This window comes from Pseudophryne corroboree, chromosome 6 (assembly GCF_028390025.1).
Source record: "Pseudophryne corroboree isolate aPseCor3 chromosome 6, aPseCor3.hap2, whole genome shotgun sequence".
Lineage (NCBI taxonomy): Eukaryota > Metazoa > Chordata > Amphibia > Anura > Myobatrachidae > Pseudophryne > Pseudophryne corroboree.
The window spans coordinates 557751230-557766683 of record NC_086449.1 but is presented as its reverse complement, the minus strand read 5'-3'; the positions used below and the strand labels follow the sequence as shown (position 1 = coordinate 557766683).

Sequence of the window (15454 nt, the reverse complement as noted above, 5' to 3'; positions counted from 1 at the left end):
CTGTATCCGACCCACACTGAAACCTGCACTGTGTCTGACCCACACTGCATCCTGCACTGTATCCAACCTGCTCTATATCTGACCCACACTGTAATCTGCACTGTATCCAATCTGCACTGTATCAGACCTGCACTGTATCTGACCCGCAGGCACAGAATGCTGTTTTTATGATTGGGGAGATTATGGGGAGCTGCTTAATAAAAAAGGTGATTAATTGGGGCTTTCTATAGGCACAGAGTGCCAGTCATCAGTGGCCCAGGCCAGATAACTAAGTACACACACTTTATTTTTACTATTTTTATGTGTATTATCCCTGTTTGCATAATATAACAGATTATGTAAATTACAAAGACAGTACACTATTATCCTGGATCATACTTAACATTAGTTATGTGCCTGGGGGCAGCAATAGCTGAGAAGTGATTTGTGAACTGCACAGCATGTACGTCAGACATTTTTCTTTCATAAGAAAAGAAAAATCAACTAAGACAATGACAAATATCAACTGCTGTCAGTTAAATGGGATTCAAGAGACCTTAAATGAACTAGTTTTGGTGAGGTTTATGATCACTTTGGATTTTTTTGGCATGTAAGAAATACTGCAGTGAAGAACTAGTAATAATGCCTCTTGTACATTGCTGCACAAAGTGTGGCTCACAGAGAAAATATAACAGTTATCCGAGTTTCTCGATATCTGCACATACTGTAACTGATAGAAGTATTACTGTACAATGTGATTTTAAAGGTCAAACTGTATTATTGTGACTAAAACAACCTAAATTTGTCAAGTAGGACTTAATGCTAAAAAAATGTATGTTTGTATTATTTTGTGGACCAATAAGATGTGTAACAGAATTGCCAGAGAGTGACTCATAGCTGACTGACAATTATTATTATTATGAACAAGATTAGATATGGCCATTGTCCCTTCTCTAGCATTTGCACATGATACAAAATTCAAGGTGGACCTATGTAAAATTAAAGACTGGACATCAACATAGCAGATGAGGTTTAATGTAATTGTACATACAGTATTCATACAATGTATCTCAAAATCTACAGTACATGGGACATTGTTGAGCAGACCAATGATGTGGAAGAAATACTTCATAATTCTTGATCATACATATAATAACAGCATTTTAATGATGGGTTAAACTCACAAGATTAAATTATAATTTGCCCCTTTATTAAGCAATGGTGAGACTCACTTGAATATGCAGTTAAAGGTTTAGAACCAATGCAACAAAAGGGCATTCTAGCATCATTCAGAGTGCAGAGGAGGGCAGCTACCAGAGCCAGATTAAGGGGTTAATTTATTTAGTAGCGAATTGGGTCCTGAGAGCCATTCACATGGTAAATCTGCATCAAGGAGTGTGATGGTGTAAGAGCTTCCGCAGTATAGCAAATATATATTGATTCAAGCTTTTTCGCATTGATTAAGATATTTACTGTTAATCATAAATGTGTTGATGTATCCTAAAATATTGCACACATATTCAGAAAATTGTATACTCAGAATATTATATTCATAGCATGAATTGTTCAAAGACATACAACACCAGATGTATCCAAGGCCAGTCAGGCAGACCGCCAATATGTCTGAACATCGAGAACAGCGCGACCCTGACCCTTTTGACCATCAGAAAGGATGTTTTGAGTATATGTCCAAGAGGATGATAATCACAAAGCAATAAAACATATTCAAGGATGCTCTAATTGCTAATTAAAATCTTGTATGACAATTGATGTATTTCAGGTTCTAAGACATACTGTACATGGTGTATTCTGATTGGCTAAATGTATTGGCAAGCATTATTGTTTTGTTCTCAGACTATAAAAATAAACCTGTAATGAGCCCTGGGCGGGTCAGCCATGATCTGTCTAGGTTACACATAATCCTGTGTGTGATCTTTTCATTTACTGACCTCCAACCGGTTGCTAAAAGAACAGAGTTCTGACTGATGACTGAAGAGAGTTGATAAACCAGGCATAGAGTGGTCAAAGTACCCTAACAAGTGCATTTGTAATTAAATTCTAGACTTGTAATCCATTTTCCTAGCAAATTTGCATTGTTTTGTATGCACTCCCTGAGCAGGTGAAAGGCAGGGAAAATCTCAATTTTAAGGTCAATTATTGGGACACAATGTAGAACCTGTGGAATACCACTCTGAATGAATAAACATTTTTCAGGTGCTTTCTCTAAAACCTCAGAAATTAATTAAATGATATGGACATGTTTGGTGACATGTATTGATGGCTTTTGAACTTTCAAAGGCTCTAATTTTATGAAAAACATTTGCCGCCTATCATATTTTTACCATTATTAAAAATAGAAAAAAAACAATCAATTGTCACCTTTTTAAGAACCCCCAAAGCTTTGTTCATGGCCTGCCACTTTTTGCGGTCCATGAAGATTTACTTTCATGCACTACATTTGTAGAAAGAAAAAGTAACACCCACCAAGTCCTGCTAATCAGCATTTCTAATTGAATCTTGCATTTCTTCGGTGCGCAATGTATGCAAGCTTTATGGTGCAAGTTAATTTATTCCACCTCGCTTTTAATTTGAATTGACCTCTAAGATTCCATGGGACAGTTTCTAAGGATTATTAAGTTTCTAATGAATTAGTCTGGATCAACCATATGAAGGCCTCTTAATTTTTAAAGAATGAAACAAGTTTGGTATTTTTCTGTACAGCAACATTGCAATTGAGTGGCCAATACTTAGTGGTGCAAGAAGCTACTTGTATTACCCCTCTCACATCGCACAAATAACCCGGTATCGACATGCCATATTGCCGGGTTGACAGGGGTCACTGTGCAATGTGAATGGGGCCATGGAGAATTCCCAGGTCACTTGACCCAATAATTCAACCCGGGTTATAAGAAGGGTTATTTCTGGGTTGAATACCAGGTAAGTGGCAGTGTGAACGGGTTCCCGGGTCTATGCGACTCGGACCTGTTCACTACATAGGGAGAGACGGCATGGAGATGAGCTCATATCCCAGCACAGTATCCTCCCCGCCCCTGCTGACGGCTTCACCCCCTGCTGCTATGGCAACCAGCCCGGCAAATTGCTGGGTCGGGAAGCCTGCTGTCAGGGTCCAATGCCGGATCCCACCTGCGAAAGACCTGATTCCAATTCCTGGGTGGTAGACGGCATTGAAGATGGGAAAGGGGTATAAGAATATTGCAAGAATAATGTGCAAGTTTAAATCTATTGAGATAAGTGTGATTACCAGCCCTACTATGAATGAGGTGGGCCTGTGTAAGTGTCTAGTTCAGAGTACTTTGTTATATGCAAATGTGTTGTGTAATCTAACAGAGAAGGCATATTTTACTCTAGCTTTGTATTGCTCATGTGCAATCCATACAGTATATGGAAATCTTATCAGAATATTAATGCATGGTGTGTATTATTGACATTAAACAGATGTTCAAATTGTCCATTTATAGCATACCACCAAGATAGTCTAAATACACTAGAGACATGTCTATGTATGCATTTAAGTACTGTACAATGTGTGACTAGCTGAAAACATTGTAATTAATTTTAAATATCAAACAGTTGTTCTCCTTTATTACAGAATTTGTCCTGATATTTAAGAAAACATCTAATTAGATTTATAGATCTAGTCACATCTGACTGCAAACCAAAGTCTGTGTTTAATTAGCTGATCTTGTCATTTCCTTTATATAATATAAATGTCACATATGTATGTCCTATTTCATATTGTTTTCAGATGTGGCATGATTTATATGGAAGCAAAGGACTTAGGATGGGAGCCACTCACGGAGTCTTGGCTGGCTGCAAAACTTCCGGCAATGTTTACTGCTGCGGAACGCCACACTGTGCAGGTATGACCACAGCTTGCCGTGTTAACTCTGGAAGATAAAAAAATATTTTCTCATCCAGTCTAAACAATTTCTTGCTTCCTAGCCACGGTCAGCATATAATAAATAACCCAGGCGGTGGACAGGACATTTTTTCTTTATTTTAAGACCCTTACAGAAGTAATCATGCTTCTTGTCAGGTGTTCTACAGATAAAGACAAATGCTCTGCATTGCCAGACTGTCTGCGCATTTCAACCTAAAACAATGAAATGCATGATTGCTGGATATTCAGAGAACACCATTTGTCTTGTCATTTGGGCTTGGATGACCAAACTGCAAAATGTTATATTTTCAACTGAAAAAATAAAATTTATAAGCCTGTTCTTTTTTTCTTTTCAATTATAACGAATACTGTATAATTCTGTTTTAACATTATCAAATAAGGATTGTATATAGCTTCAAGATACTTTCTAAAAAATATATCCATATCCCTTAAACATTTTCTAAAACCTGGAAAATGTAAAAACATCATGATGGAATATTATGCACAAATGTTAAAAGAAACACAAAAACAAACACACATCTGGTGTATTGTTACCACATTTCATATGCAGTGACTCACAAATGAAAGGGGATGCTAGAAAGCGTGTGCTAGCTAATGTAATAACCTCCTTTATTTGATTTCCAGCCACTGTTAGCAGAAGCTGATGAAGTGTGCTCCAGAAGTCATGCCATCAATAACTTTGAAGGAAATAACCTTACTGGGTACATAGTCTCATTTAAGAAAAATGCTGTTTCACTGGCATGACAAATAATAATATAGAATATTCCACTTTTCTTAGCTGTCATTTATCTCACTTATCACAAACACAGGATTATTATAATATAATAGATGTGCAATGATCCCATTACAAACACAGACCATCATACCAGGAGGTTTATCTTATCAGGAAAGATAAGTTATTAGAAGAGGCCTCAGGGTCATCTTCATAAAGCCAGGAGCTAAAATATAGGAAGCCATGGGAATTGACCTGCAGACTCTATAGCAATGACTATGAATGCCTTAGTTTTTGTTATTATGTAAAATTGAAGCTTTTTCTTCTTTGTGCTTGGGGATATTGACTTTTTGTGTAGAAATTTAAAGCAAAGTTTCACTAAATGAATGTGTAAAATGTATGTGTGTTTGCAGTAGCTAATATATTGAATGAATGTCAAGGCTAAACATGTACCTACTATTATTCTCCTTTATGTTAATGCTGTGAAAATGTTTTCTTGCAATTTTGAAGCAGAATAACTCAGTTTATTATTATTTCACTGCATCTCTTGAATTTCCTATTAAAAACATTTTAAATAATAATAAGAATAACTAAACATCATTGTAAATAAGTAGCATTTCTATGATGCCAATGTCTGAGCAGGCACATCATATAAAATAAAAATATTGGTGTTGCAATTGGTTGCTTAGTTACGGAGCTATGTGGCAAAATGTCCACTTTCTATTTGCAATGCATCACCATTGTGCTCTGGAAAATGTGACAGTTAGTGACCTCTCACTGTGTACCTACTAGGTGATCTGGAACATTTGACTTGCTGGGTGGTCTGGAAACAGTGACAGTTGTTTGCAGCCACCACTAAGCAGGTAATTTTTTAAATCTGACTCCTAAGGGAGTGAAAAGGGGTAGAATGTACTGCCCAGCAAACCTTTGCCCAGTTGAAACCAGGAACATCAGCTAGTTATTATTATTATTATTTGTATCAAACCAATAATATTTCCTACTTAAGTTTCCTACATGTACTTTAAATAATATATAATGTAAATAAAAGAAATGTACTGAAAAAAAACTATTTTTTTCCTCTGCTTTCCTGATTATGAGTAGTGAGCAAAGCAAAAAAAGCAACAAAAAAAACTGCATCAGGACAAACCATGCTGCAATGAAAATACATTTATTCTCGTTGTGTGCAGGGTAAATATTGGCTGCTTTTGCATGTAGCCCACAAATGCTGGACAGCTTTATTTTAACACTGCACTGTACATTTGAGCTAAGACACTCTTCTATCAAAAAGAAATCTCTCTGCACATTTCAAATATCTCACATCTGCAGCACTGCATGGTTTTTCCAAAGTGCAAAGTTACTTGCTTATTTCTCCGGCTAGGCCCACAGATTATCCACAGGATAACATTGGGATATGCCGGAGCGACAGCCGAAATGGCACAAAACAGTCACGAGCTTTCTGGCCTTCCAGGATGCATCGGGCTCCTCCATATAATCCCACCCACTGACTCAGTCAAATCAGTTTTTTGTTTGTTGCGGCAGGAGCCAGACCATGGTCACAGGGCTGCTGTTAAGGCAGCCCTAAGCTTTTGTTATTTTATTTATATAGTCTTACTATGTTTTGAGTGATCTTTCCTAACAGCATCTTAAACGCATGCTGGAAAGAGTCGCTCTAACAACTCCCCACTGGGTCGCAACAACGCTTACCCTCGGGTATTAGTGCTGTCTCGACGGACGTCTGTGTCGTATATTCTAGCAGGTCCACCAGACGTTACCAGGCTGTGGCCGTAGCATGGGGAGAAGGTAAGGCATCAATTCCACTTACTAGAGGAATTCGGACACAGCCGCACTGTATTGGAGGAGACTACAAACAGTGGCTGATGCGCCGCCACTATTAAGTGTTCCAGCGCTATGATACTTAATGTCCATAGATGTCAAGAAAAGGTGGTCTTGATTCAATATGTCTCCTCCTGCAGTGATACAGATGAATCTTCCACTCCACCAATTATCTCATGAAGATATGAAATAAAACATAAATAGAACACATCATAGTGTAGTATGTCCCATAAAATTCTTATCAGGCTGAAGCAAATCCACTAAAAGCAGATGGCGTACCCCACTCACAATCAATGTAAACGATCTCCACATATAAAGGTATCTTTATCTGTACACACATGGATATGGATAAATAATGATGCGTACCATACTTACTAATATCTAAGCATGGATCCTCCCATAACGGTTTCTTTAAAAGCTGATACCAATTTGGTCACCTTTCTTATCCAAATGAGATGCAGAAAAGTAAAAATAAAAATGTACTTTTGTTGACTAAAAAATAAATAATACATGGGTAGTGTGAATGCACAGTTACAAAACTCAAGAGAGGAGTTGGAACACTGGTATGGCCATCGACCGAAAATGGCACCAACCAGCAGAATGTAACACACAAATCCAGCCTCAAGAGAAGTGTCTGACAAAAAACAACTGCCTTCACCCTACCAATGCGTTTCTCCCTGTTATTAGGGCTTTTTCAAGGAATAAGAGTGCTATTGAATACCAAGTATTTAAGTAAAAATACCGGAAATGTATGTAAATTAGCAATTAGATTAAAGAAGACCGGTTGCTATGGCAACACGTTTCCACGTGTGCCCATAATTCCATGCTTTCCAATTGGACTTCCTGTGCACTTAATAGGTGCTCGATCTCCCTTCTCGGGAGACACTTCCGCCCTTAGATGACGTATTTCCTGTCCGCATCACTATAGTGACGCGGACAGGCCGGATTGGTTTTCGGCCGCGTCTTTCAGGTTAGGTGCCCTTTTATATCAAAATATAGGTTTGTCAGATAAAATTGGTGCCAAAACGGGATCCCTCTTGAGAAGATGCCAGTTTTTATGAAACACTTTTTCAATTTGTTTATGATAGCCATTAAATTGGGTAATAAAGGCTATATTCTGATGTGACACTGCTTGAGATCTCTTTACTTCAGTGCTGAGAAGACTATCTCTATCCACTTCGGCAATTTTCTCCAAAGATTTTGGGGATCCCAGAAGGAAACCAGCAATGCATGTTTCCATTTGTCTCCATGGAGACGTAACCCGCCGGTATAACTTTAGTGCGGAGGTTTGTTTTTGTTGCCGTGGAGATGCGGCGTCATAACTAGGAGGGACGTCAACCCGGTTCCCATGGAGATGTGGCCGAAAACCAATCCGGCCCGTCCGCGTCACTATAGTGACGCGGACAGGAAATATGTCATCTAAGGGCGGAAGTGTCTCCCGAGAAGGGAGATCGAGCACCTATTAAGTGCACAGGAAGTCCAATTGGAAAGCATGGAATTTTGGGCACACGTGGAAACGTGTTGCCATAGCAACCGGTCTTCTTTATTCTAATTGCTTATTTACATATATTTCCGGTATTTTTACTTAAATACTTGGTATTCAATAGCACTCTTGTTCCTTGAAAAAGCCCTAATAACAGGGAGAAACGCGTTGGTAGGGTGCAGGCAGTTGTTTTTTGTCAGACAATTCTCTTGAGGCTGGATTTGTGTGTTACATTCTGCTGGTCGGTGCCGTTTTTGGCCGACGGCCAAACCAGTGTCTCAACTCCTCTCTTGAGTTTTGTAACTGTGCATTCACACTGCCCATGTATTATTTATTTTTTAGTCAATAAAAGTACATTTTTATTTTTACTTTTCTGCATCTCATTTGGATAAGAAAGGTGACAAAATTGGTATCAGCTTTTAAAGAAACCGTTATGGGAGGATCCATGCTTAGATATTAGTAAGTATGGTACGCATCATTATTCATCAATATCCATGTGTGTACAGATAAAGATACCTTTATATGTGGAGATCGTTTACATTGATTGTGAGTGGGGTACGCCATCTGCTTTTAGTGGATTTGCTTCAGCCTGATACGAATTTTATGGGACATACTACACTATGATGTGTTCTATTTATGTTTTATTTCATATCTTCATGAGATAATTGGTGGAGTGGAAGATTCATCTGTATCACTGCAGGAGGAGACATATTGACTCAAGACCACCTTTTCTTGACATCTATGGACATTAAGTATCATTTCATATGAAACTGCACTGAGCGCCTTTTTGCTTGAGTATTCTTTTTTGTGCATTGTATTTACCAGGGGTTAAGTGGCCCTTTTCATCCTCAAGTGGCTGCACAAGTGTGTTTGCGCCTTGGGTACCTGATTTTCTTTTCTGCTCCAGCGCTATGCTTCAGGGATCATAGGTGCCAGGACTAGGCTGAGGCCGCTATCCTTGCGGTTTATGTCAGCAAGGGGAGTCAGATGCTCTCCTGGTCGCCCCTCCCCCCAGTTCATGACCAGTTTCCGTGCGTCTCCCGTTCATGAACTGATGACCTCACTTCCGTCTCAGACGCTACCACGAGGGTACTCGGTCGCAGCTTAGATGCTGCGATTGTGTACACTAGGGGCCGCCGAGATCAGGTTGCAGACAGGTGCATCTGCTTACACTCATCGTTCTCTGAGCATCTGGGTCTGTTATTGAGCATCTGTGTCTCTTACCAGTTACCAGAGCGGCAGTGTACACCAGTAGCGTCTGAATCCACTCAGCGTCTTTTGGGCATATTGATCGATTCTGTAAGTGGGGTGAGTCTCCCTGTATCCCACTCTGAGTAAGGGTTGTACAGTACTAAAATTCTATATACTTGTTAGTATGAATAGTTAATTTTGGTACACAATACATAAGAGACCTGTACAGTACTGTTGTTTTCTGCATAACATGTCTGAAAAAACTTGTGGTAATAGCTGTTTAAAAACAGAAGTGCAGTAATTGTAATCCTACATACTAGAAAAGTATTCTGTGGTTGATTATATTCTCATATGACAATGTCTAATAATTAACATGTGACTGACTGCTAGTGTGATTGCTGATTTGTATATGTTTGTCAAGTATTGTTTCTGAACCTCAATTCAGGTGCACGGATTGTGGTCAGATTGATATCACTTCTATATCTATATAGGTGATTTTCAGTCACAGAGAGTGTAGCTTTGGTAAAGACAGATTATTTACCATGTCTGTGAGCGGCTAAAGTGATGAGGACACTTTATCAGGGGCTCCTACACCCTTAACATTCTTATCTTGTAAAATAGGGATTTTGGATGGAATAGCCCAGTATGTTACTTATGAGGGGTTATGTGCTAACTGTTTTGCGTATAAGCAAACTAAAAAGCAGGCTCTAGTGCAGCAACCAGTAGAGCCACCATGGGGTGTGTTCGCACAGACTTTGTCTACAATAGCGGACAGATTAACACCTGCAGTTCCACCCCCGGGAATAGGTTACACTATTAACCCATACATGCAGCTCCCTTCTTATGGTTTGATGCCAACAGCTTCTACAAGTAGCCAGGCTATTAATACCAGGGTAGATACATCCATGTAACAGACTACACAAGATGATACAACAGATGAGGATACAGTGTATTCAAACACCCCATATGATGATCAGTCGGATGGCTTCAGCACAGAGGATATAGCTGCGCTTATTGATGCCATGAAGGCTATTCTGTGTCTGGAGGAACCAGCCAAATCAGTGTCAAAATCTAAAGCACCTATGTTTAAACATCCAAAATTGGTTAGGACTGAGTTTCCAGAGTCAGAGGATCTGACGGAAATTATGGAAGAACCATGGGCTACACCCAATAAGAAGTATAAGATTCCGAAGAAATGGGATTCTTATTATCTTTTTCCCGCTGGGGACTGTTCAAAAAGGGAAGTTCCTCCTAAGGTAGATGCACATGTTGTACGACTTGTACGTAAGTCTGTTTTACCATTGCCGTCTACCTCACTGGATGATGTCACAGATTGAAGAGTAGATGGTTTCTTGAAAAATATTTTTTCTCTCTCAGGGGCTGTGGTAAGGCCAGCTATGGCTTCAGCCTGGATGGCGAAAGCAATGGTAGAATGGGCGGAGGAACTAGAGTATGGCCTCTCCGCACCTACCAGAGAGCAGGAGTCTCAGCTAGGCTATATAAAGCTAGCTGCGCAATATTTGGAAGAAGCAGCAATTGATATGGGTATGATTGCTTATAAGCATCAGCCTTGATGGTAGCCACTCGTAGAGCAGTATGGCTACATACTTGGAAAGCGGATGCAGAATCCAAGAAAGCTCTTGAAGCATTGCCTTTCACTGGGAATATTCTGTGCGGAAAGCAATTGACAGATATTCTTGAATCTGAAGCTGAATCCAAAAAGGTCAAGTTTCCGGCTAGTTATAACCCTAAACCGAGAGGTTCAAAATTTTGGCCGTTTCGATGGCAAGGTAGATCTAAAGGAAAGGTTGAGCGTAACCAACCCCAGTACAATAAATCAACTATGGGTAAGAAGCAGTGGGCCAATAGATGGCCAGCTTCCAAACCAGAGCAGAAGCCATCAGTTTGGGGGTATGGGCCTCCGCCTGGAGGATTCCAGGGTTGGGGGCCGACTCCTTCACTTTGCACACATTTGGCAGCAGTCTACAACAGATGCTTGGGTGCAGAAGGTGGTATCTCTTAGTTATGGTTTCCCTTTCAAGAAGCAGCCTCCTGAAAGGTTCTTTTGCACCAGCCCGTCTCATATAAAGTCAAAGGCCAGGGCTTTGCAAGAAGCAGTTCAGAAATTTCTTCAGTCTGGGGTAATTATCCCAGTACCCCTGACACAAAGGGGACAGGGGTTTTACTCAAACCTGATTTTGATACAGAAGCCAAATGGATCATTCTGACCAATTCTCAATCTCAAGAGGTTAAACGAATACATTTGGGTTCCAAAGTTTCACATGGAGATGTTACGCTCCATAGTATTGGCCATGGAACCAGGAGATTACATGGTATCTCTGGATGTACAGGATGCTTAACTGCATGTGCCCATAGCATGATCCCATCAGTGTTACCTCAGGTTTGCCATCCTCCAGCAACATTTTCAGTTCCAGGCTTTGCCCTTTGGGCTAGCAACAGCCCCCAGGGTATTTACCAAGATTATGGTGGTTATGGCAGTTTATCTCCGCAAGCAGGGAATAAGAATTTTTCCATACCTCTACGATCTTTTAATCCTGGCTCAATCCCAGGAGTTAATCTTGGACCATTTCCAACAGACAATAGCTTGTCTACAGAGACACGGATGTCTCATAAATTGGGAAAAGTCATTTCTGAATCCATCACAACGTATGGTTCACTTGGGGGCCATATTGGATTCAAGCCTACAAAGGATCATTTTACCAGAGAAGATATCCAAGGTACAGGTAATGACTCAGGAATTGTTGCACCGTCAGACAGTTTCAGTCCATGCAGCAATGCGACTGATGGGTCTGATGGTGTCAACATTCGACATGGTGAAATATGCACAATTCCACTCCAGACCCCTACAGCACCTCATTCTAACCAGATGGAATGGAAAGCATCAGACAATAAAAAGACAGATGATAAAGCTTCCAGTAAATGTAAAAAGGTCACTAGCTTGGTGGCTACAGACGGACCATCTAGACAAGGGGAGACCCTTTTGGATAGCAGATTGGCAAGTACTGACAATGGATGCCAGTCTTCAAGGCTGGGAGCAGTGTTCGAAAATGTTTGGTTCCAGGGAAGATGGACCACGAAGCAAAGTTGCCTGCCAAAAAATTTGTTGGAAATAAGGGCCATATATATGGCTCTAGCTCAGGCAAAGGACATTCTGCAGGGAAGACCAGTCCAGATCCGTTCAGACAATGCAACAGCAGTATCGTACCTCAACCATCTGGTAGGAACTCACAGCAAAAGACTGATGGAGAAAGTAACTCACGTACTAAGATGGGCAGAACTTCATCTTCTGGCATTGTCCGCAGTGTTTGTGCCGGGAGTGCTGAACTGAGAAGCGGATTTTCTCAGTCGACGCATCATTCAGGAGACCGAATGGGCATTACACCCAGAAGTATTTCAAACTCTAGTAAACAGATGGGGTCTGCCAGAGATAGATCTCATGGCGTCCCTTTGGAACAACAAAGTTCCGGCATACGGGTCGAGAACAAAGGATCCCGTGGTAATCCTTGTAGATGCACTGTCAGTGAAATGGGAATTTCAGATGGCATATCTTTTTCCTCCAATCTCCCTGTTACCCAGGGTGGTGAGGAAAATAAAGCAGGCAAAGGGAGCCATAATTCTAATAGCTCCAGCCTGGCCCAGAAGGCATTGGTACATAGATCTGCTAAGGATGTCCGTGGAAGCTCCAATTCTGCTTCTTCAACGTCCAGATCACTAATGCAGGGGCCTTGTTATCACAGCCATCTGGAACGGCTGTCTTTGAAGGTGTGGCTGTTGAAACCTCTATCCTCAAATAAAGAGGTTTTTCACAACAGGTAATTCAAACCATGCTTAGAGCAAGAAAGCCTTCTTCAGCTCACATTTATCAACGAATATGGAAGGCCTATATTCATTGGTGTAACGAAGGAGGTATGAATCCAAGATCTTTTAAAGTATCCAGGATTTTGGATTTCCTCCAAGCAGGAATGGATAAGGGTTTAAAAGGGGCTTCTTTGAGAGTTCAAGTATCAGCATTAACTGTATGGTTTCAGGGAAAGGTTGCTAACCTACAGGATGTGCGTACTTTTTTTCAGGGAATATTGCACATTCAACCACTGTTTGTTCCTCCTGCAGTACCCTGGGATTTAAATCTGGTTCTTAAAATCCTTTAGAGGGCTCCGTTTGAACCACTTAAGAGAACAGATCTTAAATGGTTGACGACTAAAATTCTCTCTTTCTACTGGCAATGGCGTCAGCTAGAAGAGTGTCAGATTTGGGAGCGCTGTCGTGTAAGTCTCCTTTTCTGATCTTTTATCCAGATAAATCAGGTTATCTTCCGAAGGTGGTCTCAAAGTATCACCTGAACGAAGAAATTGTAGTCCCGGCTTTTCAGGTATCAGGACTTTCTGCGGGAGAAGCATCGCTGGACATAGTCTGTGCATTAAGAATTTATGTGGATCGTACTAGTGCCATCAGAAAGACAGATTCTCTCTTCATTCTCTACGGATTTCACAAAAGAGGATGGCCTGCTACTAAACAGACGCTAGCAAGATGGCTTCGAATGACAATTTCAGAAGCATATTCTCGTGCTGATCTCCCTGTTCCGGCTAATGTCTCTGCACACTCTACACATAGGGTAGGTCCTTCATGGGCAGCACAGCATGGTGCTTCAGCAGAACAGATCTGTAAGGCAGCCACATGGTCTTCCATTAACACATTCATTAGACATTATGCCTTGGATACTTTTGCCTCTCATGATGCAGAATTCAGGTGAAAGGTTCTCCTGGTTAATCAGGAGCATCCCCACCACTAATAATGGCTTTGGGAATCCCAATGTTATCCTGTGGATAACCTGTGGACCCAGCCGGAGAAATATACCATTATGGTAAGAACTTACCATTGATAAAGGGATTTCTCCTATGTCCACAGGTATCCACAGGGATCCCACCCTGACGCACCTGATTTGAGGATCTTTACAATCACTAAACCTCTTCCCTCTTGTATGGAAGGGTGTGCATGTGTGTTCTTATCACCTGAATAGGGTTCTACATGATACTCCTGCCTAATTGCTGTAAAAATAACTGATATGACTGAGTTGGTGGGCGGGATTATATGGAGGAGCCCGATGCATCCTGGGAGGTCAGAAAGCTTGTGACTGTTAGGTGCCATTTCCGCTGTCGCTCCGGCATATACCAATGTTATCCTGTGGATACCCGTGGACATAGGAGAAATCCCATTATCAACGGTAAGTTCTTACCATAACGATATATTTTGTATTGCTACCAACTCAGAATCATCCCCTAAAGCTAGCTGCACATTATACAACTATTGGGTCAATTTGAGAATAATCGGGTAATTGGCCTGTTTAATTGTGAAGTGTGGAGGCATGAGCATTATGGATCATGCATCAATAAAACAGACCAAAAATGGGTCATAAATGCTTGACTTATATTATCCAATTAGTCAGATATCCATCTAAAGGTCCTGATATTGTGCAGTGTGTGGGCATTCTCAATAATCTGACCATATTTCCTACAGTTGAATCTGCTTGTGGGTGACAGATTCAGTGTGGTGTGGCAGAAAATCGGCAATATAAAAAAATGCTTACTGCCAATATTGGGCCTTTACACTTCCGATTGTCGTGACGACCATAAAATGAAATAGTGTGCAGCTATCTTGAGATTATAAATATCAGTTGAGAATTGAACATATCTGTACTCTATTTTTTTAATGATTTTATCTCCAAATCTGCGGGACTGCTATGAGGATGGTCTTTGCACCCAGTTTTGCTAATTTGCACATGGGGAGTTGAGAGAATAAATAATACATCTATAATAACAATGTGTACAATTCCAATATCATCATACACTGGAGGTACATAGATGATATTTTGATAGTCTAGAAAGGCAGTAAAGACATGTACCTGGATTTTTTCAAACAAATAACTGTTAATGACTATAATTTATCATTCACTTACAAAATCCATGACAGTGAAATAGCGTATTTGGATCTCATACCAATTTCAAAAGGAATGAAAGTCATCACCAAGAACTATGTCAAGGAGTTAGATAAAAACAGTTATCTTCATTTCAAGTGTGGACATTTAAAAAACTGGGAAACAAACATACCTTATTCACTGTTCTGCAGACGAAAGAGGAACTGCAACAGAGAGGAATACTTTCACCAACAGTTGGATATATATTCAGCAAGATTCTTGGAAAGAGGATATCCCCCTAGCACGGTGGAAACAGTGCAAGATAAAATGAAGAACACCAGAAAAGATCAGCTTACACACAAAGTAAAGAATGATGAGGAGAATTGGAACCTTAACTTCATT

At 40.4% G+C, this 15454-nt stretch overlaps 1 protein-coding gene across 1 annotated transcript in view; it reads left to right on the top strand.

Annotated features, from left to right (window-relative positions):
• LOC134934622 (dynein axonemal heavy chain 3-like) overlaps nucleotides 1-15454 on the top strand; it is a 1803147-nt gene that overhangs the window by 868095 nt on the left and 919598 nt on the right. The window contains exon 37 of the mRNA XM_063930015.1: nucleotides 3746-3860. Within this exon, the coding sequence (XP_063786085.1) occupies nucleotides 3746-3860 (115 nt within the window). The remainder of the gene's footprint in view (nucleotides 1-3745; nucleotides 3861-15454) is intronic.